The following is a 27,990-nucleotide window of genomic DNA, read 5'->3' as shown; positions in this document are numbered from 1 at the left end:
CCCTGCAGGAAGGCTGGAAGACTGCAGAGGCTTAGTGAAACAAGCTGCTGTCTGGAATTACTTCATACAGGAGAACCAAATGGCTTTCCAGGGATCCCAGACATAAATACAAGTCTAGCAGTAATGCAGTACCAAAAAAAATGCAGAAAGGATCTGAAGACAGAAGATTGGCTGTCAATTTAGGCTCTTTGAGCAACCTGGATTGTGTAAACAGCTCTACCTTTTCTCAAAGGACAGGTTCTGAGTAAGAAGAGGCATGTAAGAGACTAATGAGGATAAATGAAAAAACAACAGCTTTTCTCACTGAAAACCTGACATTCTAGAGCCTGAAACGTTAGAGTGAATATAATAGAAAAGTTGAGTTGTGTGGAGATGAACAGAGAATGATTATTCACTGCTTTTCACATACGGGCCAGGAAATGGTAGAACTAATCCCCCTGGAGGAGAAGCTTTTAGTCCTGTTGGTGATTTCTGTATAGTCTGAATTCTAGGCTCTTTATCCGACTTTACCAGTTTTATATCTGGGTATGAACTTCACTGTGACATTGAAATGTCACAAAGCAAAGTCTGGAAGATATTTTGGACTCATCCAATTTATTCCCTGCAATATGGCACCATCAGCCATTTCAAGGACATTTCTGACCACTGGTTAACTCATCCTTGAAGACTGGAGACTCCTTGGGAAACCCATTCCAGACCCCATGTTCCTTTTCTCTTAGTCCAGCAGTCCTTGAACTTGCATTTTCCTAGTGCTTTGACAAGGCAAAAGCTTAAGTTCTACATCTGTCTGTGGGTGTTGCCCACGCTGCAGAAGTCACAATGCTGTGACATGTCTACTATGAGATGTATATTACAAAGTAGTTAATATTTTTAACGTGGTTTAATATCCACCAAATCACACAGGGTAAGTACAAGATACCGACTCCACTCCAGCATGTCACCTTATTACAGATTTATTTATTTTTAACGGAAAAGGGAGTTACATTTGAAACACTTTGAAACACTGATCATTTATAAAAGAATGGATGAAGTCACCTTTGGTCAATCCGGCTTGGTAGGCTGACAACTACTGTTTGGGGTGTGAAGGAGCAGAGAAGAATTTTTTGTAATAAATCTGTCTAGTGCTTGAGCATTCAGGGTTTCTTCAAAAAGCTGTACAGGTGAGGGACGAGGTAATCTTTGTAATGGCCGTCAATGAAGCCTTTCCCACTGTTGTGCACAAACCAGCACTGCACGTTAGTCCCAAACACACGGTCTGTCCTGTAGTCCTTCTGCAGTCCCCTGTGAGGAAGAGGCCACCCAAAATGAAGGTCAGGGTGTGACAATTAGACGAGAAAACATCATTAATCCTGCTTGCTTCTGGCACTGCAAAGTGGTGCCTTCACTGGCAGAGTGGAAACAACTACAAATGCAATGAATTTCATGGTTCTGTGACTGTATGGGCCTTTTGTGGGCATCCCAGGCACTTTTACACAGTCTGTCCAAGATCAGATGATGGGCAGCTACAGGGCCAGGACTGCTCATGCCCAGGTACAAATACAAAAGAACCCAACTTGCATTACTGCCCCGAGTGTCTTGCCAAAAGCTAAAACCAGATTATTTGTTAGCAGAGGGAAAATGGGGAGTTTTTTCCCATCAAGATCCTTAATAATTATTAAGCCTGCAGTCAGTGATGTCATTAAAAAGAAAAGAAAGATTTAGAAAGAGCAATACAGCACATTATGTCTACCTGGTAACGGTGAGCTTGTTTCCTTTCACTTCCATGGTGGCTTGTGGTTTTTCTGGAATTTGCCCAGGTCTTTGGTGGTGGATATACACTTCTGGTTCAGATGCGAACTGACCTGATCAAAGAGAGATTCAAAGCTCTTCGCATGTACTAACTTTTGTGGCTGTGATGTAAGCTGCTGCTGAGCACTTCTGAAAATCCAAACTAGCTGCTGGAGGCAAACCACTGCATGGATCACAGCATCGTGTCTCCAGCTCTATAGGATCACCTGCACAGGCTGGGTAAAAAGCTCTGCTTCTGAGCCAGCAAACCTCTACTTAAGCAGACTGAAGCTGTGAAGGGAAAACCACCTCTGCTACACTGGATTCCCACATCTTAAAAGGAGCCCTGGGTGGGTCCAGGGCTTGGAGGGCTCTTTTTCCCTGTGGATTGAGCCCTTGGCTTTTGTTTTATACTCTTGCCAGAAAAGGGAGAGCTGAATTACAAACTTTTTCACAGACATCTCAGAAAGAAGAAAGAAGATTTGAGGCATTTGATTCAGGCTTGTTTTCAACTCACAACAGATTAGCCAGGCTGGGAAAGCCCCATGACAACATGACCAAGGCTAGCAGACCTTCTATGAAAACACCCTCCACAGCTGGGATGAGGAATTATCTCCTGGCCCCTGATGTCCCACAGTGTCCTTGGAGCTTCCAGGACATTACAGAAATCTCCCCGATTTCCTATTTGAATGCTTTTCATGCCTTCTCCATCAGGACACAGAGATGGCTGATTCACTCAAAGATCTAGCAAAAACCCTTCCTAGCATCCCCTGTGTTCCAGCACCCAGCCCTTACCTATCAGCCCGTGTGCTTCAGGAGATAACTGGTTTTCAGGGGGGATGTAGATTCCCAGGAAGTCAACATTAACTGGGTGATTCTTCCACACACGGTGCAACAGAACCATGAAGGACATCTCCTCGCCCACGGTGATAGTGACGTTGCTTTCCTTCTTCACTGATATGAGAAGTCTAGCAGGGACAAAACAAAAATAAGTCTCAGTTCTGCTGCCCATGGGGCAGCTCTCAGGCCCCTTGAGATGCTTTGGGACATCCAAAGCTACTGCATGAGGCTAGGAGATAGGACAGGCCCCAGGAGAAACCCATAGCCCTGCAGTGGTCCCAGAGGTTTGGCAGGACATTGTCTAATAGGATACTTCATGCCCATGTTCAGGCAACCGAATCCTGCCCTACAAATCCAAGCTCTTGTGACAAACAGTGAGAGTTAAGAATTGGACCCACTGCCTACATGGGTGTCCAGTGCTGGAGGGTGTCCAGTTTTGCTGCCAGCTGTTAATCTGCAGGTGAAGGTCTCTGGGATGTTGTGAGTCATCTCCCATCTATTGGTGTACATCGGGAGCCCCTTGGGTACCTCAAATAATATGGCGTGCTTATGTTCAGGCAACTGAATCTTGGTCTTTGTTAATACAGTTAGCAGAAGGGAGAGAAATTCAGCTCTTTATATTTGCTCTTGATGAATTTAATCACCCTCTTGGCTCTGCTGCCTAATCTTCATTAAATTCATAATCTTCATATTGAGACCTCATATGTTTAGCTAAGATGCACACACCCAAAAGTAGGCACCCTGCAGCCTGGATCCCACCCACGGGTGGGTAAACCCAATGCTGTGTTGCAAACAGTCTCCACAGGTCAACCAACAAATTCTCAGCAACTTACTGTTTCCGAATGATGTGTCCCGTGTCAGACCAGGTCAGCGCGATGCTGTAAGATCCATCCTTCAGTGTTATTGTCTCTGTGTTGATCTCCACTTTCAGGCCTTTGGTTTTGAAATAAAACCCAATTTTGCCAAAGTAGGTGTTGAGTTTCTTATTCTCTGCCTTCTTGGCCCCAATTAGCTGCCCGTTGACAACAACTCCTGTGAAGAACAGAGAAAGAAATGTTGCCTGAGTGTTGGAGCACAACCTAGAGGTTTGGGATTCTGCTCTCAGCAGGGAGTGCCATGGGATCAGCAGAAGTGGGACCCCCCTCTGACTCCTCCTCCTAACAAGCAAAGAATTTATCAGATCACCTCCTGATGGTACTATTCACCCCTTGGCATATTAATTTGGTGGGAATTCATGCTAGGTGTTGCTGGTATTATGAGTCAATTCATAAGCCATGTGACAGGTAAGGGGGATATGCAGTGGAGGGATGTCCCAAACATTTTCACCCTTCTGGACAAAAGCAAACACTGCCATGCTTTAATAGGCAAACCCTGATTGTTGGGAAGGCGAGCACGTGAAGACAAGAAGATTCAGCCTACAGTGTTTTAAGCCACCACCATTTGGAGAAAGCAGGCAGAAAAGTGGATGCCAGTAGCCAGGTTCTACCCTCTGCCTGTGGTGGAGGTACCCCGGAAACTTGTGCCTCTGCTTTAATGTGTGTCAGGAGTGACCTTAATGGTATGCAAGTCATTAGTGTTTAATGGGGGCAGGCAAAAATCATGGAGCAATTTATATTCTGAATGGATTTCTGGAGCTCTCTAGTCCAATCCCCCATTCAAAGCAGGCTTATCTAGACTGGGTTGCTCAGGGCCTTTTTCAGTTTAGTGCAAAGTATCTTTAACGATTAATTTCCTCACGTATCCTGCCCCCCTTTACAGTATTTGTCTGTCCTTATGGTGCACTTTTCCTAGTATCTGATCTCTAGTGTGAATTTGATATGTTTCAGCTGGCTTCTGTTGCCTCTTTTGCTTTTGCTATGCATCTCTGAGAACCATCTGGCTGCATCTCTGCCTTCTGATTATGTGGTTGTAGACAGCAACAAGATTCATCTTGAGACTTTGAGTATTTTTAAAATAAATAAATAAATAAATATATTGATTGGCCCCAGCTCTGTCAGCCCCTCCCTGTACATCCTGTGTTCCAGCCCCAAAATATCTCTGTGGCCACCACCGACTTTGGTCATTTTTTATACTGGCAACTCTCAAATTGGACACAGTAATCCAGATATGGAGGGACATAACCACTTCCCTCAATCTGATAGCCATGCTCTTGTCACCGTGCATCCTCCTTGTATACATTTTCCCTGTACACTTTCAATACCTTACAGACCCGATGGAAGAAAATTGTGCCATAACTTAAACTGCACTTTTTATACCCTTACCAGTACCAGGATCAGAAACCAAGTTGAGGATATCTCCAGGCTCTGAGTTGATATTAAAGCAGATGTTCCTCTGGCTCTTGGGCAGGTATATGATGAAATGTGGGTCGTTGTCCACTGAAACAGAAAGAAAAGAAAGAGGTGTGATAAGCAGGCCGGTACCTGTCCTGGAGGACACAAGCACTGCTCAACTCTTGGTGGTTTGGTGGTAGTTGGCATCTGACCATCTCCCTGTCAACATTCAGAGATATCCACCCCTCTGCTCATTGCCTACTGGGATATTCTGGCCAGTTTCCACTCATTTACTGGTGTTCCTCACGTTTTGGAATCATTTAGCTCTTCCTGTACGCTCAGCAAATCCTAGCCCCTTCGCCAGGATTCTCTTCGCAGAAAGTGGTAACAGGTAACTTTAAGGGGGTGAAGGAGCTTTTGAATATATGGACTCTTTTGAATGTATTAAATCTTTTGAATATACTGAAACTCTTGAACAGAGTCAATCCTTTTTCATTATTCTTACCAGCTCCTTTGTCTTCTTCAGCTTGATGCCAGAGCCCATTCTGATCAACATTTCCCAGAACACAAAGAATTTCCAGTGCAAAATACTTGTGTAAGATGGGCAGGTAACTTTGCCTCCGTCCCCTTCTTTTCCAAGCAATTTATTGACTACCTCTAAGTCTTAAATTAACCCTTGATCTATGCTGGGGAGGGGTTTGATAGCTCTTTGTTTGGTAGCTTTGTAAATACACCCATTTGCATACAGGCATAGTCACAGAGTTACTGTAGTAATACCACTTTTATAGGCAGTGGTTTTCCCAGATGGTTTGTGTAAGAAGGCACTGAACTGTGGCACAGGCCCAAGTGTTAACAGGATCCATCCGTCACTAGAGCATTCAGAGATTTTTATCTACCACAGAGCATTTGTTCTGTCATTTACAATGGCAGTAACTTTACGTTGGCTTTGCTGCTGCAGTGAGGCTGCTTGCAAGCTCAATGAAAGCCTCAGCCTTGGGGAAGCAGGCAGCAGCAGATGGGATCACTGGGATCCTATTAGGGTCTAAATTACTCTCCCTCTGGTAATGTAGGGCATGTTTTTACAGAGTCATCCATTCCAAGTCAAAATGACTCAATATTTTAGAAAGAAAAGCTTAACCCTCAGGCGTTACATGGATTTGCAAGAATTTGATGGAGGTGGCTGTGATCTGGGACACCCATGGTTGTGTCATGCACAGTCCTTCAGCAAGGGCTGCACGAGTGCCTTTCACACTGGTGTCCTCTGCAACTGTTGTGGAGTAGCTTCATCAGCTAGTCACAGCAGTTGATTTATTCTTTTGTGCACTAGCCCTTAAATGAAGATACAGCTTGTATACAGTACAGAAAACTCAACAGGGAAAAATAGGACAACCAATAGACACCTCCATCATCAGTGGAGGCAGGACCTTTGCTAAATCGCTGTGTTTCATTTTACTTTATTCCACTTGCCCCAGCTGCAGTTTAAGAGCTGGTTTAAATCATTCATGGATGCTCAGCATCATGTCACTGAAGCTGGAATTCCCAAAGTGCCCAACAACTATGATGATTTCCTTTATTTGTTTTTTTGGGTAATGAGTGCTGCTGTCTGGTGCTTCCCTGCAGGGAAATGCTGTAGCTTTTACCTCTGTTTATGCTCACAGCAGACACCGGAGGACTCCTTTGCTCAGGCATGAAGCTGACTGGTACAGCTGTGACATTGGCCCAGGCTGGGATACCTTTATTATTATTAGGTGCATTTGGAGTTAATCCCAAAGTGCCTGTTAAACGACAGCCATAATTAGATTTTTGTTAGTACAGACATTTTAACAGCATAATTTTAAAAGTAATGCAGTGGATCAGAGCCTGATGTTCCTATACCAATGTAAAGCAGGCACAACACTATTACTACAGGCAGATTTATGTACAATTAGGATGGGTTTGCTCCAGCATCACTGCCAGAGAAACACGACCTGCTTACCAGTGCAATAAAGCTACATGTAAGCTATTGGTGAAAAATGCAGCCTGACATTTTAACCCTTACTGAATAGGCCCCACTTCAGCAAGGCCCTGAAAGCAATGCCTTAAGTGTTCTGCCATATAAACAACTGCATGTTTAAAATCTAGCATGCAGTAAAAAGCTGTGCTGACTTTGGTCCTGAGTCTGGGGTGCCTGAAAATAGGTATGTCTGTTTCTGCATGCCCTAGGATGGCCCATGTGCAACTGCAAATAAATGCAAGCATTTAAAACGTCATCCCCTACATTTCCCATTCTGCTAGAAGTTTCTCCTCCTTTGCCATAGAGAAGAGAAAGTAACATGTGTCACCTCTCTCTCACTCAATTCACAAAGCTTTCAATTCATAAAGTTTTAATATTCTGGGCAAGAGCCAGAGCAGGGCACATCAGTGAGCCATGCTATGAAGGGTGCAGGGGGGAAAGGAATTAGAGGGACAGCAGCAGGGCAGTCACACCTTAAACCTTCATGGCTAGATCTTCCAGATATCTCGACATCCTTTCTCTTGAACCCCTAATGCAGATGCTGGGTTATTTTTACTCAGCCAGTGTTATTTCTATTAGGACAGTTATGTGTGAAGCCAGTGCAAGTAATAATGGAACTAAAAATTGGTCATAACCGCAGGAGTTTCCAAGCCATATTAACCCCACAGACTGTTAGGCATGAAGAAACTACCCTCTGCACAGCTCAGTTTTGCAATAAGACTATTCTGATAAAAGAACAGTTAACTAATCCTTTGAAAAGTGAGTTATTGTGGTGGAAGCCACTGAGTCTGTCTATGCAGACAGTGCAGCCCTAATGAGAATTGTATAGGGACAAACAGAAAAGTCTGCTTCGGATTATACATATGCTTGTATACATAAACCTTTTGGTAGAGCCTGCATGTTTTGCACAATCAGAAACACAGATTTACTCTGATACAACTTTGATAAGTTCTGTCCTCTGCTACGGTTCAGGAGTGCAGATGTTTTGACCTTAATTTCGGTGCTGTTAAGTTTTGACTATTCTGTCACACGCTTAAAGACACAAGGACCATATGATAAAATCACTTAAGTCCTTTGCATCTTGTAAATCAAAATAAACATGATCTGAATGTCAGCTGGTGCCATCTGTAATGAATTCTCACTGTAATACATGCCAGGTCTCTGCTGAACTGTTTGATAGTCATGAGCTGTAGCACCCAGTAACAAACATTTCATTTCTCTTTGGGTCTCAGCTGCACACATTAAAATTGAAAAGACACTTAAATGAACTAGAAATTAACAACTGGCAGACATAAAAACCTCATTTCACCAAGTCAGCATCAGGACATCTTTATAGGCAACCAGGAGTGTGAGAACTGAGCATTCTGGATGTGCCTGGAGTTTCCAAAAAGTCACAATCACTTTGAGTGTGAAATGCCAGATGGATGATGCTGCCTGTTGCCCTTATGTAGGTTGTTTCTTTCCTTCACAGCCAATTTTAAACTCTCCTACTTATTAATAAATTGTAAATCACCAGACTTAGATGCCCAAGGAGTTGATCTTTTATTTTCTTTACTTTATTTTTTTCTTCTACTTTTTTACTGACAGTGTTTTCCTAACAGCAAGAGTTATGCTTTTTCAAGTCACTGGCTGATGAGGGCACAAAATAGCTGCTCTTAGGTTCTGCAGGGAGCACATGGATGGACAGGGATGACCCACAGGTGACAACAGCCATTGCTTTGCGACTGGCTCCGTCATCTAATGCCAGAACAACCCAAACCCACCTTGTTTGGCTAGTCCTAGGATAGCAGTAAGGAGGAACATGTATTGAAGTGATAGATTTAAAGGAGTAATCCAGAAGTTTAATTAATAAGGGATTCTATATTGTTAGGACAACTCAGATTCCACATATGCTTGTGGCTGATTGCTAACAACCTTGGGAAACTTCCAAGATATGAAAGTGGTGATAAGACACAGTTTGGCCAATTCTACAGCTTGATTCAGTGTGGGGAACTAGACTTATCTGCCCCAGTAACAAGACATTCAATCTGTTACAAAACTGGTTTATCACGAAGTTCATCAGTGCAATGTCAGCACATTCAGCCCTCACTGAATCCGATGGCTCCAAAGAGCACTTGTGCAACAGGATGCTCTCAGAGTGGCTGAAGATTTGGTCAGCCTTCCCTGAAAATACGGGCTGTCATAAAAGTACAAGTACCGTGACTGAACAATCAACACAGTTATTTTTAGAGATAAGAGGAGAACAAATCTAAAATGAGAGGTAGAGTAATGGACAGACTGAGACACTGACCTGAGCAGCAGCCCCTTCTGGGGTCTTTGGGCTGGTCTGCCAGCATTATCTCGTCTTTCTCAGAGTTCTCAATCAGCATGGCTGTGAAGGGGGTGACAATATGATGGTCAAGGGACATCTGCAGGATGGATTTGGTGATGTTCCTCTTCAAAGCTGCAGTGGGGGCTGTGTTTCTGTGTGGGAAATAAAACAGAAAGCATAGTTAGTAGCTCTGCATGCCAACTGCTGTGATTCCTCCACAGAGCAATCACAGAACCAAGCTGATAGGATCCAGAGGTTGCAGGAAGGCAAAGCTGAGAGCTCATATGAACATAGTCTATATAAGAAGACTATTCTTGGCTTCTGTGGCCTTTGGGCTGGACTCAGAGATGCCCAGTCCCATCTTTTGATCTCAACAGAAGACCTCATTCTGCTTTAGGTGGGATTCATGACTTCCTAAGGTCAACAGGCTTCATCCTGAAACCGTCTGTATCTCTTACTCAGGCTCTGAAAGGCAAATTAATTTAATTCACCCAGTCCCACAGCTGCATCTAAGTCTTATTCCTCTAATTAATTTCTCTCAAATGCTATTGCCTGCTATCTGTGAGTGCTAACAATAGTAATGTTAGGGTCTGGAGGTATCACCTACCTTTATTTTGATTTGTTTATCTTAACAAAGTGAAGCCCATCTCCCTGTGGTCCCAGAGAGGACCAGATTGCTCTCCAGTTTCCCTTCCCTCCCACCACAGATTACATTTCTCCTCACCTCTCTGCCAGCATCTGGTTGACAGTCAGATAGGCCCACAGCTTCTTAGTGAATTCAGGATCTGCATATTTGTCTTTCTTCATGAAACCATCCAGCTCTTCAACATCTCGCAGGGTTTCCATGACGAGCTCTGCATTTGCCTATGGAATAAATGAGAAATTAAGATGATGGAGGGTGAGCCAGGTGAATGGAGTGGCTCTGAGGTCCCCTCCTTTTCACCTCTTGGCATGGATGGCATTAAGGACCTACTATGGCTTTGTCCATGGTTACTTCTAGATCAGAAAATCCCAGCAGTGTTGGCCTGATGGCCATGGGGAGGGGAGATATGGCAAGATGGTCTTCTGTTAAAGACACTTTTAGTGACAGTGGATTAAAATAGGTGAAGCTGCTGTTAGCAGTAGCCAAAGAAGGTGCTACCCCATACCAAAATAAGAAGCAGCTTTTCCTCTGCTCTTAACAAAGCTCTTCTATCCTCCCCTCAGGCTTTTTCATGTCCAATTCCTCCTCAGCAACAGAAGTCAAATTCTCCTTTCTCCCACAGGTCCTTGAGCAGCACTATGTTTTGGTTGGGAAGGAGATTGAATGTGCTTGATTTTTGCAACAAATAACAAATGATGACTCCCTAGCCCTGTAATAGTGTGGATATTTTGAGTCTCCTCAGAAAGAAGGAGCTGGATGTAGTATTTCCTCCCAACCCCATTCTGCTCCATGAGGAAAACCAGCCCTGAAACATGGGGAAAGTCTCATGGCACATACCATAAGGCAGAGCATAAAAGGCCAGCACTAGGACATCACCCCGTAGAGCCACCAGCTTGAACTCCCCAACAGTGGGAGGTTCAGCCTTACACAGAGCTACCTTAGGGAATCTCCCCCTGCCCCTCCACAAGGCACGAAGGAGGACTCCATAGTCTTAGAGCAAAATTCTGGTTTGCAAAAGGAGACTGTATGCACGAGCGAATAAACCAGCCCAGACCCCAGGAGCAGATATCCTAGAGAGCCTCACTCACTGCTGTCGCTGTGACAATGCTTTCCAAGTGCTGCAGGTTCTCCGTGTCCACCTTCCCAGCCACCACGATCTCTGAGCCACCAAAGTAGTTGTGGAAGCTGCTCTGGGTGACATCTGACACTGACTCCTGCGGGTAGTTGAACTGAATCTTCTTCAAGAGCGGGGTGGAGACCTGGTTGTAGAATTTCTGAGATGGGAGAAGACAGAGATATGAGTCTGTTGTACCCAAAGCAACCCTCCTAAGTGTGCCATTCCTACTGAAAGGAGAGCAGGTGACAAAAATGGGAGCATTGTTGGGCAAGGCAGACTTTCCCTGTTCCAGTGAATGCAGAGTCCTTTACAGTTAAGCCTTTGCACATCTGTATGTGAGTATGGCATGGAGGTCTGGCCCACGTTCTGTGGAAATCAAAGGATGGTCATAACCCCACGGGCTATTATTACAGAACTTGTTTTCTGCCTACAACTTGACCACAGGTCTATATGAGCCTGCACTGATTACTAGGTTTGTCAGCTCTTGGCTATTGTGTAAGACACATAGTTACTTCCCACCTAATTCTTGCCCAAAATTAAGTCTCTGTGTCACTTGTGCTCACTTCTAAGCTGTGGACTGTCTACCCTTTGCTGATCCCGTTGTACTTGGCTGATGTGAACTAGGATCTGCACACAGCTGGGGTTAGCATATGGGACCAGAGAGGGAAAACAGGTACCCATACAATGCCATGGGTGGCAGCCATCTCCTACTAAGGGGCTGCACTCCCAGGGCTCCCAGAGCTGAAAACTTTGTGCAGTGTGTCCTGTCACACCTGTCCTGATGAAACGAGTGAATTGAAATGGAATAAGGGTATAAACAGCATAAAGAAATAAGAGTTTGTTGCTGTTTACAGACTTGGAGCTAGAGCCTCCGAGAACTGTGCACTTTCTTATACTGGTAAATTTTGGACTAACATTTAATATTTATGTTTGGGCATTTTCTAACACTGAAGTGGCCTGAGGTAAAATCCAGGCCTTAATTTTAATTCAGATGATCCATTTTTTGGTTAGGACTGTTTTATAGTATATAAATCCTACACTGAGAAGTACAGTAAATATGCATTATAGGTGCTATAAAAATTGTAACTAGGAGCACTGAGCTGGTAGAAAAACCAGGTCCTCAGTTTCATAGGCAATGGGCAAGAAATGCACCTTCATTTGGGCAGAGGTCTCCTGATTTCCAAAAATCCTCTGGGCCATGCCACGGTTGTCAGTTGCAATTCTCTGCAGGAAATCGTAATCTACATCAAACCCAATCCCGAGGCAGAAGAGAGAGAATTCATCCTTTATGCTCTGCTTCACATTCTTCTGGATTGTAGTCAGCTTGAGCTCACCTTTGAGATACACAAAAAAATGACATCCATATGAGCAATGGTGGAAGTGAGAGTGTCTCATGCAGTGTCTCTGGTTCTCTCTTAATTATAAGGAGAGTCTAGACAGCTAGCTCAGATAACAAACCTCCATAAAATAAGGTCAGATAAACCCTGTCTATGGTGACATTTGGGCTTCTCCCAGATGGAGATTAATAAATCATTTCCACTGAAGACAATTCCTTTGAACAAACTTTTTGGTATATGATGATATATTCTTTGTCTATTCAGGGCTTTTACTAACTTCCCAGGGGGTCTGCCAATGCAAAGCATCCAGACTTCTCCCAGAACTCCTGCTTTAAGCTCTCTGCAGACTAAGACATCTTCATATAGGTTTGGTTTGGTTTGTCACATTTACTATGTCTTATGCCACCATTGGCACAGTTAAAAACAAAACCAAAAACAACTTACTAAAACAAAACAAAACAAAAATATGATTATTATTTTTTTAAACTTATTTTGAATGCCAGTTTGTCTAATGGGCTGGCGTCTTGCACTGATGGATTGATTCTGACCTGTGTCAAATTCAACCCAAATTAATTTGCTTTCTGCCTTATTTTTCTGATTTCAGTGTTTCACTCGGGACTGCATAGATCTGTGTGGGCTGAGATCACTGGAAGAGGAAATTTTCTCTAAGGTTGTTGTGCTTACCTCTCTTATAGAACTCATGCACAGTTGCAAGAATAACCTGCATAACATAACCTGCTCATCTTTTGAAAATTTCTGTACAAAGCCCCATGGCATCTCTAGCACGTGGCAAAAGAGCAGCAACCCATTGGAAGAAAGGGGAACAATTTTTTTTTTTAACTTACTGTCAAAGTGTCTATGTGCTGCATGCATTTGTCAGGTTAATCCCACTGGCCTTTCTTCTCACTTAAAGCAGGATCCTTACCTACTGTTGGGTCTCCGTCAGAGACCAGTACAATCATGGAGACTGAGTTAGGGTCCAACATGCCTAAGTTTTGAGCTTCGTTGAGGATGAATGTGGCTCGGAGAAGAGCTTCATTGATATTGGTGCCTGTCAAAGACATAATGAAAAAAACAGGTTTGATAATTGTTGAGGTTCTTGTCAAATCCAGATCAGTTCTGAGTTTCTAATGGAATTAATTAGCATGGACAAAGACCTGAGATCAAGGCAGCAAACCCCCTCCTCTGTGATGTTTATGGTACATCTGCTAGCACTCTGGTTCCCTGAGGAAACAGAAGCTGAAAGGTGTTGCATGTGGGTCATTGTGTTAAACAGACCTTCTCCATTTTTCTAATTTATAATTATACCACGTATGGAAATTGACAGAATCAGCCAGGCTTTACATCTCTAGTAGAAATAGCAACTTAATTCATCTGCTGTAATTCATCTGCTCTTAAGTTTGTTCACCAGGGTGTTACTTTTTTCATACCAAGATATTGAAATATATGAATACTTATATGAATGTATACACACTTGTATATACACACACATACACATTTTGCACTAAGTTCCATGAAGAGACCAGATGTTGATACCCTTTTTCACCCCAGGCTATTGACCACAGTTGGACCACCCCACCACTGCCAGCAATTCCAGTAGGACCAGAATGAAGCCTCCAAAGGCTGAAAAAGGCAACTGTCCCTCTTTACCAGACAAGGAAATAGGACACAAAAAGGATGAACAGCTTGCACAGGGTGGCACTTACTAGATTATGGTGTAGTCTACAATTTACAGCCTTTGGGTTAAGCGAGACCTTGCTTCACAAAGCCATGAGATGGCCATGGTCTTTCATGTATATTTGGGGTCTATAAGGCTGCAGATAAGCCCTATAGAGTAAAGGTAGCTGTACTAAGGTATAGTAAAGCAGAGGTGACACACCAGCCACAAACATACCTCATTTCTGGGACATGGTATTGTGGTGGTGCTAACAGGGCAGAAGAAGGATCTACAGCTCTTCTACTTCCTCCCTAGGCTCACATCTGTCATAGTTTATTCAGGGGAAGGAGATGCCACCCCATCCCGTAACACAATAAAATGGAAGCCTTGCTCCCCTTTAGCCTCAGGGCATGGGAGAACATCTTAGGAATCAGACTTCTTTTTAAGAATACTCCACCAATCTGAAGATTGTATTAGATACCCATTTCTGTGATACTTCCAAGAGCACCTTGCAATCAAAACCTCATACCCCCGTTGGGATGGATTGTCTGGATGTACTTCTTAGCGTCTTCAACCTGTGCTGGGGTAGCTGAGACTAAATTATCTCTCCAGCATCGGACATTGTGGTTGAAGTCAATAAGAGAAAATTGATCAGCAGCACGGAGCTCACTCAATATTGCCTTCATGGCCTCAATGGTCTGAAAAGAGGAAATTCAAAAGATGACAAGTTTAAGGTCCTGTTACTGAGAACATCTTCTTAGCGTGGCTACAAGCAGATGCCTCTGATGAATAAAAATGTGAGTACTGAAATCCAAAATAACATCTGCTCCCAAATCTCTTCTAGTTTATACTTCTCACGCAAAGTAGAACTTTTCTCTAATGAAACACAGGAAAAATGCAATTAGCAAGAACAAACCCATGTGTCTCAACCTATCCTTGCTTAACACCTGTTAACAAAGGCTGAGGTAAGAGAGAGAAGCAGTCTGTGGGACACTGTGGTCCAGGTGAAAGGAATTACTAGCTCAGGAGATTTAGCTCTGCCCGCAATGCTGTCATTTTAGGCTGGGTAACATCTGTTTGAAGATATGTGATTTCAAGAAGTAACAATTAGCCTATATCCCAGTTTTGCAGCATTGATTTCCCAAAGGAAGCAATCTGCCAAGCCTTAGTATTACACTCTGAAACAAATTCAAATATACCTAGATCATCCCAGACAAATGTTTGTCTACCCAGTTTTTAAAAACCTTCAGTGACAAATGATCTACAACCTCTCAAACTCCCCTCTCAGCACTATAAAGTTGCTTTTTTTTTTTTTTTTAATATTTAATATAAATCTTTCCTGCTGTAAATCCATCTGATTCCATCTTATTTTACCCCCCTTGGTGGACATGAATGTCAGTTGCTGAGTTTTTATTTTGGAACAACAGCTTGCATACTTGAATGCACCTTATGTCTCTCTAGGTCTTTTCTTTTGCAGACTAAACCATCATTTTTTGTTTGTTTTTCTAATTTTATTTTATTTTATTTTTTTTACCCATGGGTTATGTTACTGCTGTTCAGTGGGCAATCAACAATTTGGCCACAACTTTTTGAAAGCAGAGATGTAGGACCTGCGCTGAGACTTTCTCGGGATTTACTAATGGAAGTTTGCAAAAAGGGGGTTCAGAGTCCTTGTAAAATGTTTTGTGATGTGTCAAATAAATGTTTACTGCGGAGCTAAAATCGGTATTCTGTTGGCAGTATCTCTTCCTTACAACATGAAAGGAGAGTTACAAATAATGAATAAAATAATGAAGACCTTGATTCACCAAATGTTCACCAAATTCACTGAGACTTTTGACAGAGTAAAGAATCAGCCTGGTAATTCTCAGTGGCAGTCTGCCACAGAGTTGTGCGGTAAAGCACATGGGAAAAGTTGGCAGGAGGTTCTTTTAGTCAAACACTTACTTGTTTCATTTTCAGTCCCCACATTGAGCCACTGACGTCTATAACAAACAAAATGTTTTTGGGCAGAGGATCAAGATTTTCCGGAGCAAAAAAGTGAATAAAATAGCCATTAAAAATCTGCAAAATAAAATAAAAAACTTCACTGTCAAGTGAGCTATATTAAAGATGCCAGGAAACTCAACATAACAACAGAACAGAAAATGCTATTCATCTTTATGGGCCAAATCTAACTTCACGTATACTCTGCACGTATTTGTACTTGTAGCCTTACACCATCTATCTTCCATAGTCTTTACTGTTAATCAAGAAAAGCAGAGCCCAGTTTTCGGACAGCTACCATGCACTCGCAGGGGGATGAATGAAAATGTTTTTAAAAAGGCTGTTCTCTCTGTAATAATTCAACCACATAACTCTGCTTCATAACATAAAAATAGTGATGTTCTGTCTGTCTCCTTATAATATATTAGTACAACTTCCAATGATTGTCCTCTGATTCAACATCTAGTTATGAAAGACATTGGCTTGTGGACAAGACAGAAATCTGCTCCTGACTATATGTAGGTCCACGCCTTAGTCATAAATTAAGTAAATCCATTCTGCTCACTTAAAATCTCTCTGTTCTTTCAATTGGATACAGAGCTCTCTCTCATGCTTGTTCTCCCTGAACATACCAGCACAGCTTCGTTTCTGCCTACTGAACTGCAGAAGGAATACAGTGATGATGTTTAGCACAGTTTGTCTAATGACAGCAATTTGTGTATTCACCGATCTCCCATCTTCGTTAAACAATACTTACTTCTAACTCTCCACCTGTTTTTTCTCTGTTCACATCATACTGCACCACAAAATTTCCATCCACTGCTGTGGATGAGCACGTGGGGCATTTTCGTTGTTGAGCCATTGTTGGCTTGAAAGAAACATGAGCCTGGAAATGAGAAGTGATCATCAGTTAATCAGATGTTGTGTGAAAGGTGGATCTTTGAAATGAAAAGAGTTCATCAACTATAAATTGAGTAGTAGAAATTATTCTCAGTCCTGTGACTGGTTTTACAGGTTTTATGTTATTATTTCTCTGCTTTCACTAGATAATGTGAAATTTCTTAAGACATAATAAATATATCCAAAAACAAACTTTCCCATACACTCAGAGTTAGTGCTTGTGCATCATCTTCCTTATACTGTAAGGTCTTTGGAACATGTGAAACATCCTCTCTGTTTCAGTGATCTGAATACTCAGGACTATTGGCAATATTTTGTTATATATGTGAATAAGAATATTGCCATGACATTAAAGGTGGAAAATAGCAACAAACATTGCCTTTTGACTTGAGAAGAATGTGCCATAAAAGCAGCTGAATAGGGCTTTGAATTAGTGTTCGCTTATTTTCCTTCAAATTCATGATTAAACTCTCTCTGATGATATCTGTTAACATTAGCTCAGAATTAGTTTGCTAAACTAGGAATGTAAGTGAATGAGACATGAGGCTGAACCTGGATATCATGGAACAGTACTGCTGGATATAGTGTTATAGCAATATAAACTGATTTTGGGGTCTGAGTCACATACCTTGTGTTAGATCTGTGTCTAAGAGTGAGAAGAGGTGTATCCCACTAGAGTCATTGCTAGAAAATTCTACTCTGGGAGGGTTTTTCTATACACAACAGCTATGCTGAAGATAGCTAGGCTAGGAATGTCAAGGAAAACAGCATTCCTAAAATAATTCCCCTTGCAGATGTTCTCAGTTGAAAATGAGATTAGGGAGTTATTCCAGAGTGGTTATACCACTTGATATTCATCACCTACCTTTTTCACATCCAGCAATGCCTGTGTACTGCTCTTTCAAAATTACAAATGAAAGCTTTGTGCAAAGATGGGCAGGCTACTTGCTGTTTCTGTACTGCTCAGTGATATTGGAGCATCTTGTACATACAGCTAGGTAGCAATAACGAAAATACTATATTTTTGTCATATTTTTCCATACATGTAGCAGGTTTGAGGAAATACCATAACTGCATAGTAACAAATGTGAAAACTGAAGTTTTCAAGCTATTTCCACTCTGTGACGGTTACCTTTTTCTCCCCCTTGGAGATGGTGGTGATTCCATCAAAATGATCTCCGAGGGAATTGGGAACATGTACGTAGCGAAGTCCTTGAGGCTCAATAATGCGGACATCCACCTAGAGGCAGGAAGGGAGAACATTTAGTACAGTGCAGTGCCAGTGTTGTACACACTGGGTATCCCATAAACCTTCCCCAGGCAAATTCCACAAGAAGGGTGGAATCCTCTTGAGAATGCTCCTGTAGGGCTAACTTAATTTGGGGTTTGGATATGCAATACTGAAAACAAATCATGATGGATAGACAAAAAAAAATGCATCCAAAGAGTAGAAGAGTTTGTTGGAAATGTTCATTCTTTCTCCTCCTCCCTCTCCTTGTGGCAAGCACTGGGACGGGAGTCAAAGGTGATATTCTGGAAGCAGAAAAACATGAAATGTCTCTGCCTAAATGCTGTTTTTTGTACTGAGGCCAGGAGGAATGTTAGGTGATGAGTCTTCCTCTCTACGTATGCTGGTGACAGGACAAAGAGTATTTTCATTTTTGGTTGGACGGCCAGGGTGATCCTGTTGGCCTGAAATAAGGGTGTTTTGTGGTTTTGTTTCTGAATAGCAAGTACGTCTACTTGGAAGCAGGATATGGTGTCCTTTTCAGACTAACTCAGGCCTTTGGAAAACTTGAAATAGATCACAGTCTGCACCAAGGAAATGTGAGCAGCAAACTTTCATTTACAGCTTGTGTTGAAGCCAAGGAAAGCTGAAGAATGCATTTATGATACAGAACCATAAGAACAGCCAGATGGAAATACCCAGCTAGCCCTGAATCCTGCCTCTTGACAGATGATGGAAGACATCCTTGGATGCATATAAGAAAGAGGGTAAGAATAAAACTAATTATCTTTTGGCAGCCAGCTGTGGAGGAACTGTCATTCAGAGAACATCTGCTATCATAGGACACTATCTCATGAAGTTAGGGTTATTGTAAAAAGCCCTATTCTGAATGAGTATCACATGTTGTTTGTTTTCCTTTTGTCAAGGAAAGTTTACACGAGGGTATATATGGACCAAATCTTGTTTGCTCATGTCGTGACATGAGTCAGTCATGATTCTGGAGATGCCCAACCAGGTTAGTATAAGAGGAGGAGGCAGAACACATTTGCTCTTCACTTATGTGGCTACACAGCTCTTGTCTTGAAGTGTCTGGTGCTGGCCTGTGCAGTGACCTTGAGGCTATTTGCATCAAGACCGCACAAAAGAAAGGATCTGTAGAAGAAATGTCCTGCCATAGGGCCCACAGGAACTTTGGTGGCCTTCTCAGGGAGGATTCACCTGTGGGGTGCTGCCTACACACAAAAGCTCTACTTTACCTCCATGTGCTTTGCCAACCGTCCTGGCCTCATGGAGATAACATGCTCATAGGAGCTCAGTTTCCTTCGAATCATTTCCTGATAGTGAAGTTCAAACTGGATCCTCGTTCCTGGAGGCACATTCACTTCAGTTTTGAAGTTTTCCATATCCAAGGCATTGCTCCTGAAAAGTTAGCTGTGGAGTTATTTTGAGAAAATACAAGGAGAAAGAGAGCTTTTTTATGTTTTGGTTTAGAGTTATGCATTTGGTGAATCCAATTCTAACTGAGGACTATACCAGGGAACTGTCAGCACCACATGTTTTATCGAGCTGAAAACAGAAATGCAAGTCACTGACAGTTAATTATCAGAGTTGCTCTAAGTAACCAAAACCTGCCTCTCCAACCCTTTTTCCTTCCTAGGGTCCCCCCTCAACTCTCTCCTCTTGGAATAGGCCAGCTCAGTGCTCATATGCGTAAGTTTAGTACAGTATCCATATGCCAAAATCCTTATACCTCACTATTCCAGCAGCTTTGCCTTTGGCTTTTGCTTGAGAGTACATCCTTCTGGCTTCAGATTTTTCTCGAATCGAGCTGGTAAACGTTATACCATTGACATCCCTAGGAGATAGAAGACAGTCAGTTTGTAAAAGAAACAATTTCACCATCAGTGACTGTTTTTCTATTTTGGAGAGGGCAGGTAGTTACTCGTGTCCTGGCTGTCTAGAAACAGGACTCAGTACATGTCTGCCAACCAACAGCTGGCTGCTGCCTCACTGAATGGATACGGAACCAAACTACCTTATTTCTGTTCGGTCAGGGCTCTCATTTGGGTCTCTCCTTTGATCTGGTGCCAATTTGCACAAGACAGGTAGTCTATCTGAGATTTCTGTCCTTTTGTCAAATTTTGTTGACATTGGCCAATGGCCCAACAATTACCAGGGACAGAGAGATGGACAGACAGATAATACAATGGCATGAGACTTTCTGCATTGAGAAAGCGTGTTTAAATTACACCAAAGCTGAAAGATAATGAGGTGTTTTGATTTTATGAATATTTTCCTCCCACTATATTCTCCCTTTTTATTGAACCTCCTAGAGCACAAGGCTGTTATCTGCCCACTACTTACATAGTAAAGTTGTCAATAAAAGCTCCTTTGGGAACTTGTACATCAAACACTATGTGCTGGGACCGTTTTGCATTATTCACCATTTTGGCTTGGATCATAGTGTTGGCCAACCGTGAGGTTATAGTGGATTGGACTTTGTAGCTGTAGAGACCTATTTTGTCATCATCCTCCACCTGTAATTGACAAAACGACTATAAATTTGGGACACAGCTAGAAAATATATTCCACAGCAGTATCAACTCCTTTTATAGTCTTGGTTACAAAGTAATTCTCAACATCACATATTGAGGAAGAGGGAGCTTTTATTTTCAAGAAAGGTCCTACATAAAAAAAAACATGAAGCATTGAATATTGACCTAGTATTATAAATGGTTAAACCATATCAGTGGCAGAACAGTATTAAACTGGCATATTAAAATCTGCCTTTGTCTGATCACTTTTGTTGCTTATTTCTTCATATTTACCCTACTCTTCTCCCTCCAGGAGCAGTTGTATAAACAGCATTATGCAAACAGTCGGCTGTTTAAAGAAAATAGGTTAATACCCAACCAGGAGTAAAAGCAAGGAACTGAACAAACAAAAAGATTGATTTCCAAAAAAAAAAAAAAAAAAAAAAAAAGGTTAACTACAAAATCACTTTGTTCAATATTTTTCCACAGAGGAAGGAAAAACTCACCAGATCTTCAACATATCCCCAGTCGGATGTGCTTCTCTGCAAAAGAAAAATACAGAGAATGTATTCCAGCAGAGCTAAGAGCGCAGATCGTGGCTGTTTCAGACAGTGGTAACTATCTAAAAGCTGCTTCCAAAATGATCAGAATCAGTTTGAGTTCTCAGATGTGGTGCGCAGATTCCTTTTGTCTTATTTTATGTATTTATACATGGGATCTTGGAGCATGTGATCTGCCAGCAGTGATTTAGACTCTGCCAAAACAGAAAGGCAGCTCTCTTCTTTTATTTGATCATATGAAGACAACAAGAGAAGATTCTCTTAAGAACATATGTATCCCTTCAAGAATAAAAACATCCTTTGTGAAAACAAAACATACTGGCAAAAAGTCATAGGCAGAAACCCTAGCTTTTAACAACAACAACAAAATCTCTTGTCTTGGGAAAAGTGGAAAACCTCAAATCCCTGGAATTTTTAGCTAATTTTGTTTTTATTTGCATTATAGAATATTTATTTATATCACTGAATACCATGTGATATGTGTTTATATATAAATCAATTATGTAATTGGTGTTATATCAATTTATGCACTTTTACATATGCAACGTTAATTCTGTATTCATTGCTTAGATGAACCAAAACAATGCTCATTATTGGTTGTTTTTATTTCCTGCCATAAAAATATTTCCATTTGGGAATTTCTCTGAAGAGGTGGTGACATCTTGTGGCTATTTGCCTCATTCTGTTTAATTCCCTGAAACTTAAACTCAGAGCAGTAACCCTGGGATGGGATTTGGCTCACCTAATTCTAGGGAGAGAAGCAATTGCTTAATACAGCTGTCTACATTGGTCTACAGGCAACCTCAGCTCTTCAGAATGAATGGGGTGGTCCACTTCATCTGGAAATAGATACCTTCACTTGGTTAAATGAGTCCTGCCCTACACTTCACTGACTGTACTGATTAGAGGATTGGGTGCCCAGTGCTGCTGGAGGTGTCCAAGAGTACCACCTTGCTGTCAGATGGGGCTCCAGGTCATGAGGCTCTTGTAGGTCTTGCTTGTTATCCCACAGCCCATAAAATGGTTTGGACTCCCTATGCTATTTCACACAGTACTAGATGCATACTCTAAGGCAACAAAATTAAGGCCTTCAGCTTCACTGATGATGATCAGGAGCCTAGTTCACATACTGATGGGTAAATTATGAAAATGTACAAAACCAGATCAATCCTATCTCAGTTTTAACTAGTACTTGAAGCTAAAAGGACCCCAAACTACAGAAGATGCTTATGATAACTGCTTTAGTCACATGGTGCATATAAGGCTTGCTCTGCATTTAGTAATTTAGTTTGAAGCTAATTTATATACTAGGAGAATCTAGAGCTGCATAAGAGGTGATACATGTCATAGCAAGATAATTTAAATGAGATGACTGTAAGGATTCTTTGAAGCCCAACAGATAGACTGAAGGATTTCCATCTCACTGAGAGCACATTCAGGTTCTTATTTCACAGCTGTACAGGTTCCACCCGAAATGTTCAGGCTGGGATTTCAGTCTCTGGAAGTTTATTGCACTGTAGATACCCTCTGCAAAGCAAGATGGATTGATTCTTACACAGTCCATCATGAAACCCTACAAACATCATAGTGCAGTGAATTTGATCCTTCACGTTTGATAAAGAATCAGATTGTGAAGAACAGCTATTATTCCTAGACATATCTATTCCTAGACATTCCCTGACATACAACAAACCTCAAACAAAACAAATTCAATTTTGAATTAGTACAATGGGGATTTTTTTTTATTATTATGATGATTTTTAATTGTGGTTCCTTAGTTCATTGGGGATTTTTTATTTTTAATTGTGGTACTGTTCTGCTTCTCAGTGGGTCTCAGGGTTTCCAACTCACCTGCATAAAGCTTTCAAGATGCCCAAGTTTCCTTACTGATTGTTTCTGTGAGGGTGGAGGAAAAGGGGGAAGCGGTGATGGAGACATGAGCTTATCACTTGTACATGTAGTAACTCCCACAGCTGCTGTTACTGATCAGACATGGGGTGGGCCAACCAGCCACCCTGGGATCTCAAAGGTTGCAGAGTGTAGCCACTCTAGCAGGTCAAGAGGACAGAGCTGTAGATAATTATACTTCAGGTTTTAGTGCTGGTGTAGTTACTGAAAACATGGCCTTTGAAGAGACTTCTGTGGCATGTGAGACTCGTGCTGCTTCTAAAATGAAGACTTGGGGCTGATATTTTCCTTTACACTACATCCAAATCTGCTGATGTACACACTGCATTGAAACAATACCTCGTGCAACACCTAATGTGCAGTAAAATGCATATTAGGGTAGAGACAAGAAGTGCCTCAGGAAGTGTTCTAAGGATCTGGTCTTAATAGATTCAGAGCCATATCTTCAGAGTACGGAGACCCATCTTTTCCTGATATCTGTGCTGGCTATGGATATTTAGCTCTCAGTATGATCTTTGTCCAAATCACTGTGCGTGAATGTTGCAACAGCTGTGCAATCTACCACAAAAAAAAAAAAAAAAAAAAAAAAAAAAAAAAAAAAAAAAAAAAAGAAAGAAATAAAATAAAATAAAATATTGGGTGCTTCAAACTTCATATTATCCTGACCCTGACTCCTTCTGTCTTGTCCATGGAGGAAGCAGTCATGGTGTCTAAGGAAGGAGTGCATTATGAGAGATAATGCATTAAAAGAGACTGCAGGGGGGTTAGGTTATCTATGGGATGTCTCCAGCAAGTTGATTCCCAGAGAAACTGTGGATGCCCCATCCATGGAAGTGTTTAAGGCCAGGTTGGATGGGGCTTTAAGCAATTTGGTCTAGTGGTAGGTGTCTCTGCCTATGACAGGGGGGTTGGAATTAGATGATCTTTAAGGTTCTTTTCAACACAAACCTTTCTATCATTCTATGATTCTATGAATCCACCCTCTCTCTCCTTCCTCATTTCCTCCCTATGCTGGTTCTCATGGATAGGAAACCAGGCAGTACAGTAACTATTATTACAGTAACTATAGTACAGTAAACAGTAAAGGAAATAGGTCTGATCTCACAAGTTGGAGTCTCTAGTCTGCTAGGATCAGGACCAGGCCTGCTACAGAACATCCTGCTTTGCAGTCTAGACACACGTGCTGCTGTTATCTCTAGAACAGAGATAACGGTGCTGCTCCACCACACAGAGGTTCACAAGGTTACCTGCATTCCAACCCACCAGGGTTGGAATGTTTTTTGTGATCTGTTTTTGTGGTCACACAGACCATTCACATACCTGAGACACAGTGGTTTTGGAGTTACTCAGGAACATTTTTTTTTTCATTTTGTTTTTTCAGCAAAATACTTAATATTAATACTAGAAAACAGTTCTTTCTCTTTATAGCCTATCAGTATGGGCTGCCGAGGACTTCTGTTGTCTTCTTGCCAATGGACTAGTGAGCTCACTGCAGGAAAATGTACTGTTAAAACAATAATTTGGAAAGTAGTCTTCCTCAAGTGAGAGACAATAAATAACTGTGCATCCACTGTTGGCCAAAAGCTACAGTCTCAAGATGGTTTGGTTAGTTCATTTTCATTCATTAATCTAGTTCTTTTCATTTATTAATCTACTAATCTTTTAACACAAGGGTAACTCATCCTGCAGCTGAGATCTTCACTCTACTGGTTTGCAAAGACTCATTTGATAGGTAAGGAATGGGAAATAATATACGGATGTAAGGAATAACTGGTATCATTAAAAAAACACACTAGTAGAATTGCAAATTATTACATACATATGTCTATATCTCTATGTATCCAGAAAGTCAAGGACAAAGGTAACATAATACATATGGCACTAATATAGATATATTGGAAAGAAATGATGCCCCAAAGAAATGCAGCTAGAGAGGATTTCTGCTTAGATAGTCATTAAAATATTTAAATACTGGTCTGGCAAATGTGAACTCACTTAATTCATATTTATGTTAAAATCATCTGTCTTTCTGGCAGTGTAATGGGAGCTTTAGGTGTCAATAAACTACATTTAGACTCATTCAAAAAGAAAAGCCTTAGGATAAAGATGAATCACGTTTGCCTGGGCTTAACTTCAAAGATGCTGGGAAATCCAACTTCATTCAAGATCTTTTGTTTTCACTATACTGAGCAAGCTCAAGAAAGGCAACACCAGAGCTACAGTGGAAGTCAAGGTCCACTACAGTCATCATTGTTTTCATTCAGTGTAATAAAAGTCAGCATTTTTAAATAACTGATATCGTTATTATTTCTGTTAATTACTACCATGCAAAACACAAGAAAACCCCTGCAATGTTGTTTCAAATGGTTCTGTTTCAGAAGCTGACAGAGTACAATTATCTGCAACACATCAGCATGCTGGAAAGAAGTCTTTTTCCTTGGTCTCAGACTCTACCAGATCATTTGCTATGTGACACTGTAATGAACTCTTTTGACCTGAGCTAAATATAAATGAATGGACTATGTGCAGCACTGGAAGGTTTGAACATACTCTGCCAATTCAAAAGTTCTTGCCTTCCATTTTATCATGGAAAAAGCCCACGTATATCACATACAAAATCATACAAATGTGTCCATTGCTTATTATCTGTATTATGTTCCTACCTTAGGAGCTCAGGTATAAAACAAGACCTTGTGCTAGGTACTACAGAAAGGATAGTAGCTGTTCTCCCAACAAGATATGTGGAGGTCTCAATGTGTATAAGAACTTGCAGGTCCCATCTGATTGCACTTTCACAACCCTTGAAATGGAACAAGCTGCTTGGGAAGAGCTCCCAGAGATTATTGCTTCCCTTTTCTTGAAGCATTTCAGGGTACTGTACCTGGTACCTGCCATTTCTTGTCTTGGAGACTGGAGGAAATCCATCAATTTCTACATCAATCAGGTTTTCCACTTCCTGGAGGAGAAAGAAAGGGAAAGAAAGAGGTGTTGCTGCTGTCTTACAATTTGATTCATCACTTGAATTGTTGTTGATTAGCACGCTGAGTTCCAAAAGGAATTTACATCCCCTTGGTGTACATGCAGAACAGAGGTTTAAACTACCTCAGACCAAAATGCTGCATATTCAAACATTCAGTTTCCTTCTGTGGCCAACTAGCTTTATACACTCTTAAAACATCATGACCTTCACTATCACTTCACAACCTTTTTTTCTGAAACAATGAATAATATTTAATATACTGAAATGCCCATAAAAAGCAAGAGGCAGATTACCGTTGGAATGGGTCCATCTATGTTAATTGCAACATTTCAGATACTAATCTCACTTAAAACAGCAACTTTAGAGAATTTAGAGAATTTATGCTCGCACCAGTGGACACTGTCTCTGATTTTATACTTGGGAATTAAGCTTGACCCACTGTCAGCAAAGGTACATCAGAACTTTTCCAAGTGCAAATCTGCACTGATTCAATTAGAAGTATGTTTTTTACACCACAGCGAAACCCTTAATTAAACTTTCTTAGCAGTTTAATTTATGGCAATAAAGAAATTTAAGTTCATGAGTTGCTTTCCAACTTAAATGATAGCATGCATGCAAAGTTTTGCACAAAATTAACTTAAATTGTTTAGGCACATTGGTATTAAAGTGATACAATATCTATGGTTAGAAAGGAGCACAGAACTTTTTTTTTTTTCCATAACATTTTTCTAGAATATTTTCTAGAATATTTATGGGAATCATAAAGACAGAATAAAAAGCTCACTGTTATGAAGAGTGCTGTAAGAAGAAAGAACAAGAGAATATCTCTTCTTATTAATTCTTTTTTTTTTTTTTTTTTTTTTTTTTAATCTTGCAAAGGAAAAGAAAGCTTTGTATGATCCCTTCTGACTTCATAGAAGTATTTCAATACACACTTGAAAGTTGAATTTGAAACAGAGTTTTCAATTCATTTGGAAATAGGTGTAGACACTCAAATATAAATTCACTGGAGTCTAGGGGTTTAAATCTGGACTCATCTTTCAAGTCAAAACTATAACTAAACTTGTTTTTATTATTATATTATCTATCTTAAGCATTTTCATGCTATTCTATAAATTATCTTTCTGCTAAGAATTATCTCATCTTTCTGCTAAGAAATGTACAGTCAATGGGATCTTAACGCTATATTTGAATTCCTGTAACAAAAAACTAAGTTCCTATGAAACTTTGCTGAAATTCATTGTGGATCATACAGAAGAACCCATCCACATTTGGATTTTGGATTGCTGCTTATTCCAGAGAAACTGGATCTAAAGCACACTGAAGGTCTGAGTATAGAAGCCCACTTGAATGTTTAAAGCTTAAAACCACCAGAAAATGGCAAAGTTGAGTTAAAAATGAGTTGAGTTATGCTAAATGAGTTGAGTTACCCTTATAACATCCTGGCTTTAATAGTATTAAAAAAAAAAACAACACTACGAATGGCAAGAGAAAACCAATTATCAGACCGATTCCATTTACAACTGAGAGTAGAAGAGAATTCATGGGGCACAAGCAGAATGATGAAGCAATGACCCAATTCCACCCTCACTGAAGCCTGCTCCAACTGATCTGGACTTCAGCAAGGAAGGCAGCCCTAGGCCCTCCCTTGAAATACTCACATCTGGGATTTCATCGATAACGAGGTCAAAGCTTCCTACTTCAGAAATGAGGTACAAAACCATTAAGCAGACCAGGTGCTTCATTTTCTTCCTGTTCATCTCCTGAGAACAGCCCGCATAGGTACTAGACACAAGATCTTCCCTTCTCTGAGACAAGTTCAAGGAAACGGCTTGGGGTTATGTAGTATTTTGAACAAAGTTTTGAAACGCTGACTTTGTTGAGGCCATAGGTAAATATTTGCCTTGCAACACAAGTCAGAGCTGTGGTGTCCGAGCAAGGGTTATCCAAACAGTGTCT

At 41.1% G+C, this 27,990-nt stretch overlaps 1 protein-coding gene across 1 annotated transcript; it reads right to left on the bottom strand.

Moving 5' to 3' along the window:
- Positions 1 to 937: 937 nt before the first annotated feature.
- Positions 938 to 27,883, bottom strand: ITIH2 (inter-alpha-trypsin inhibitor heavy chain 2). Its single transcript, XM_005022237.6, has 21 exons — positions 27,693 to 27,883; positions 25,933 to 26,007; positions 21,090 to 21,125; positions 20,414 to 20,586; positions 19,800 to 19,904; positions 19,306 to 19,468; positions 17,954 to 18,061; positions 16,679 to 16,807; positions 15,883 to 15,999; positions 14,465 to 14,633; positions 13,204 to 13,329; positions 12,094 to 12,275; positions 10,913 to 11,098; positions 9,906 to 10,045; positions 9,161 to 9,333; positions 6,518 to 6,652; positions 4,869 to 4,982; positions 3,441 to 3,639; positions 2,563 to 2,735; positions 1,730 to 1,841; positions 938 to 1,281 (listed from the first exon to the last, which is right to left on the bottom strand). Exons 1-21 carry the CDS (start codon positions 27,789 to 27,791, stop codon positions 1,134 to 1,136), a joined length of 2,862 nt encoding a protein of 953 aa, XP_005022294.2. The 5' UTR covers positions 27,792 to 27,883; the 3' UTR covers positions 938 to 1,133.
- Between the last annotated feature and the right edge of the window lie 107 nt (positions 27,884 to 27,990).

The sequence above is a fragment of the Anas platyrhynchos genome, chromosome 1 (genome assembly GCF_047663525.1).
Source record: "Anas platyrhynchos isolate ZD024472 breed Pekin duck chromosome 1, IASCAAS_PekinDuck_T2T, whole genome shotgun sequence".
Taxonomy (NCBI): domain Eukaryota; kingdom Metazoa; phylum Chordata; class Aves; order Anseriformes; family Anatidae; genus Anas; species Anas platyrhynchos.
This window is presented reverse-complemented; position numbering and strand designations above follow the sequence as displayed.

Excerpts from the sequence above, each read along its gene's own strand:
- ITIH2 (XM_005022237.6), bottom strand. The coding sequence starts at position 27,791 with ATGAACAGGAAGAAAATGAAGCACCTGGTCTGCTTAATGGTTTTGTAC. Across the intron at positions 13,330-14,464 it reads GACAATCCATCCCAACGGGG|GCACCAATATCAATGAAGCT; the intron begins GTATGAGGTTTT and ends TGTCTTTGACAG. Across the intron at positions 11,099-12,093 it reads AGACCTCTGCCCAAATGAAG|AAATTCTACAACCAGGTCTC; the intron begins GTGCATTTCTTG and ends CTCCCATCTCAG.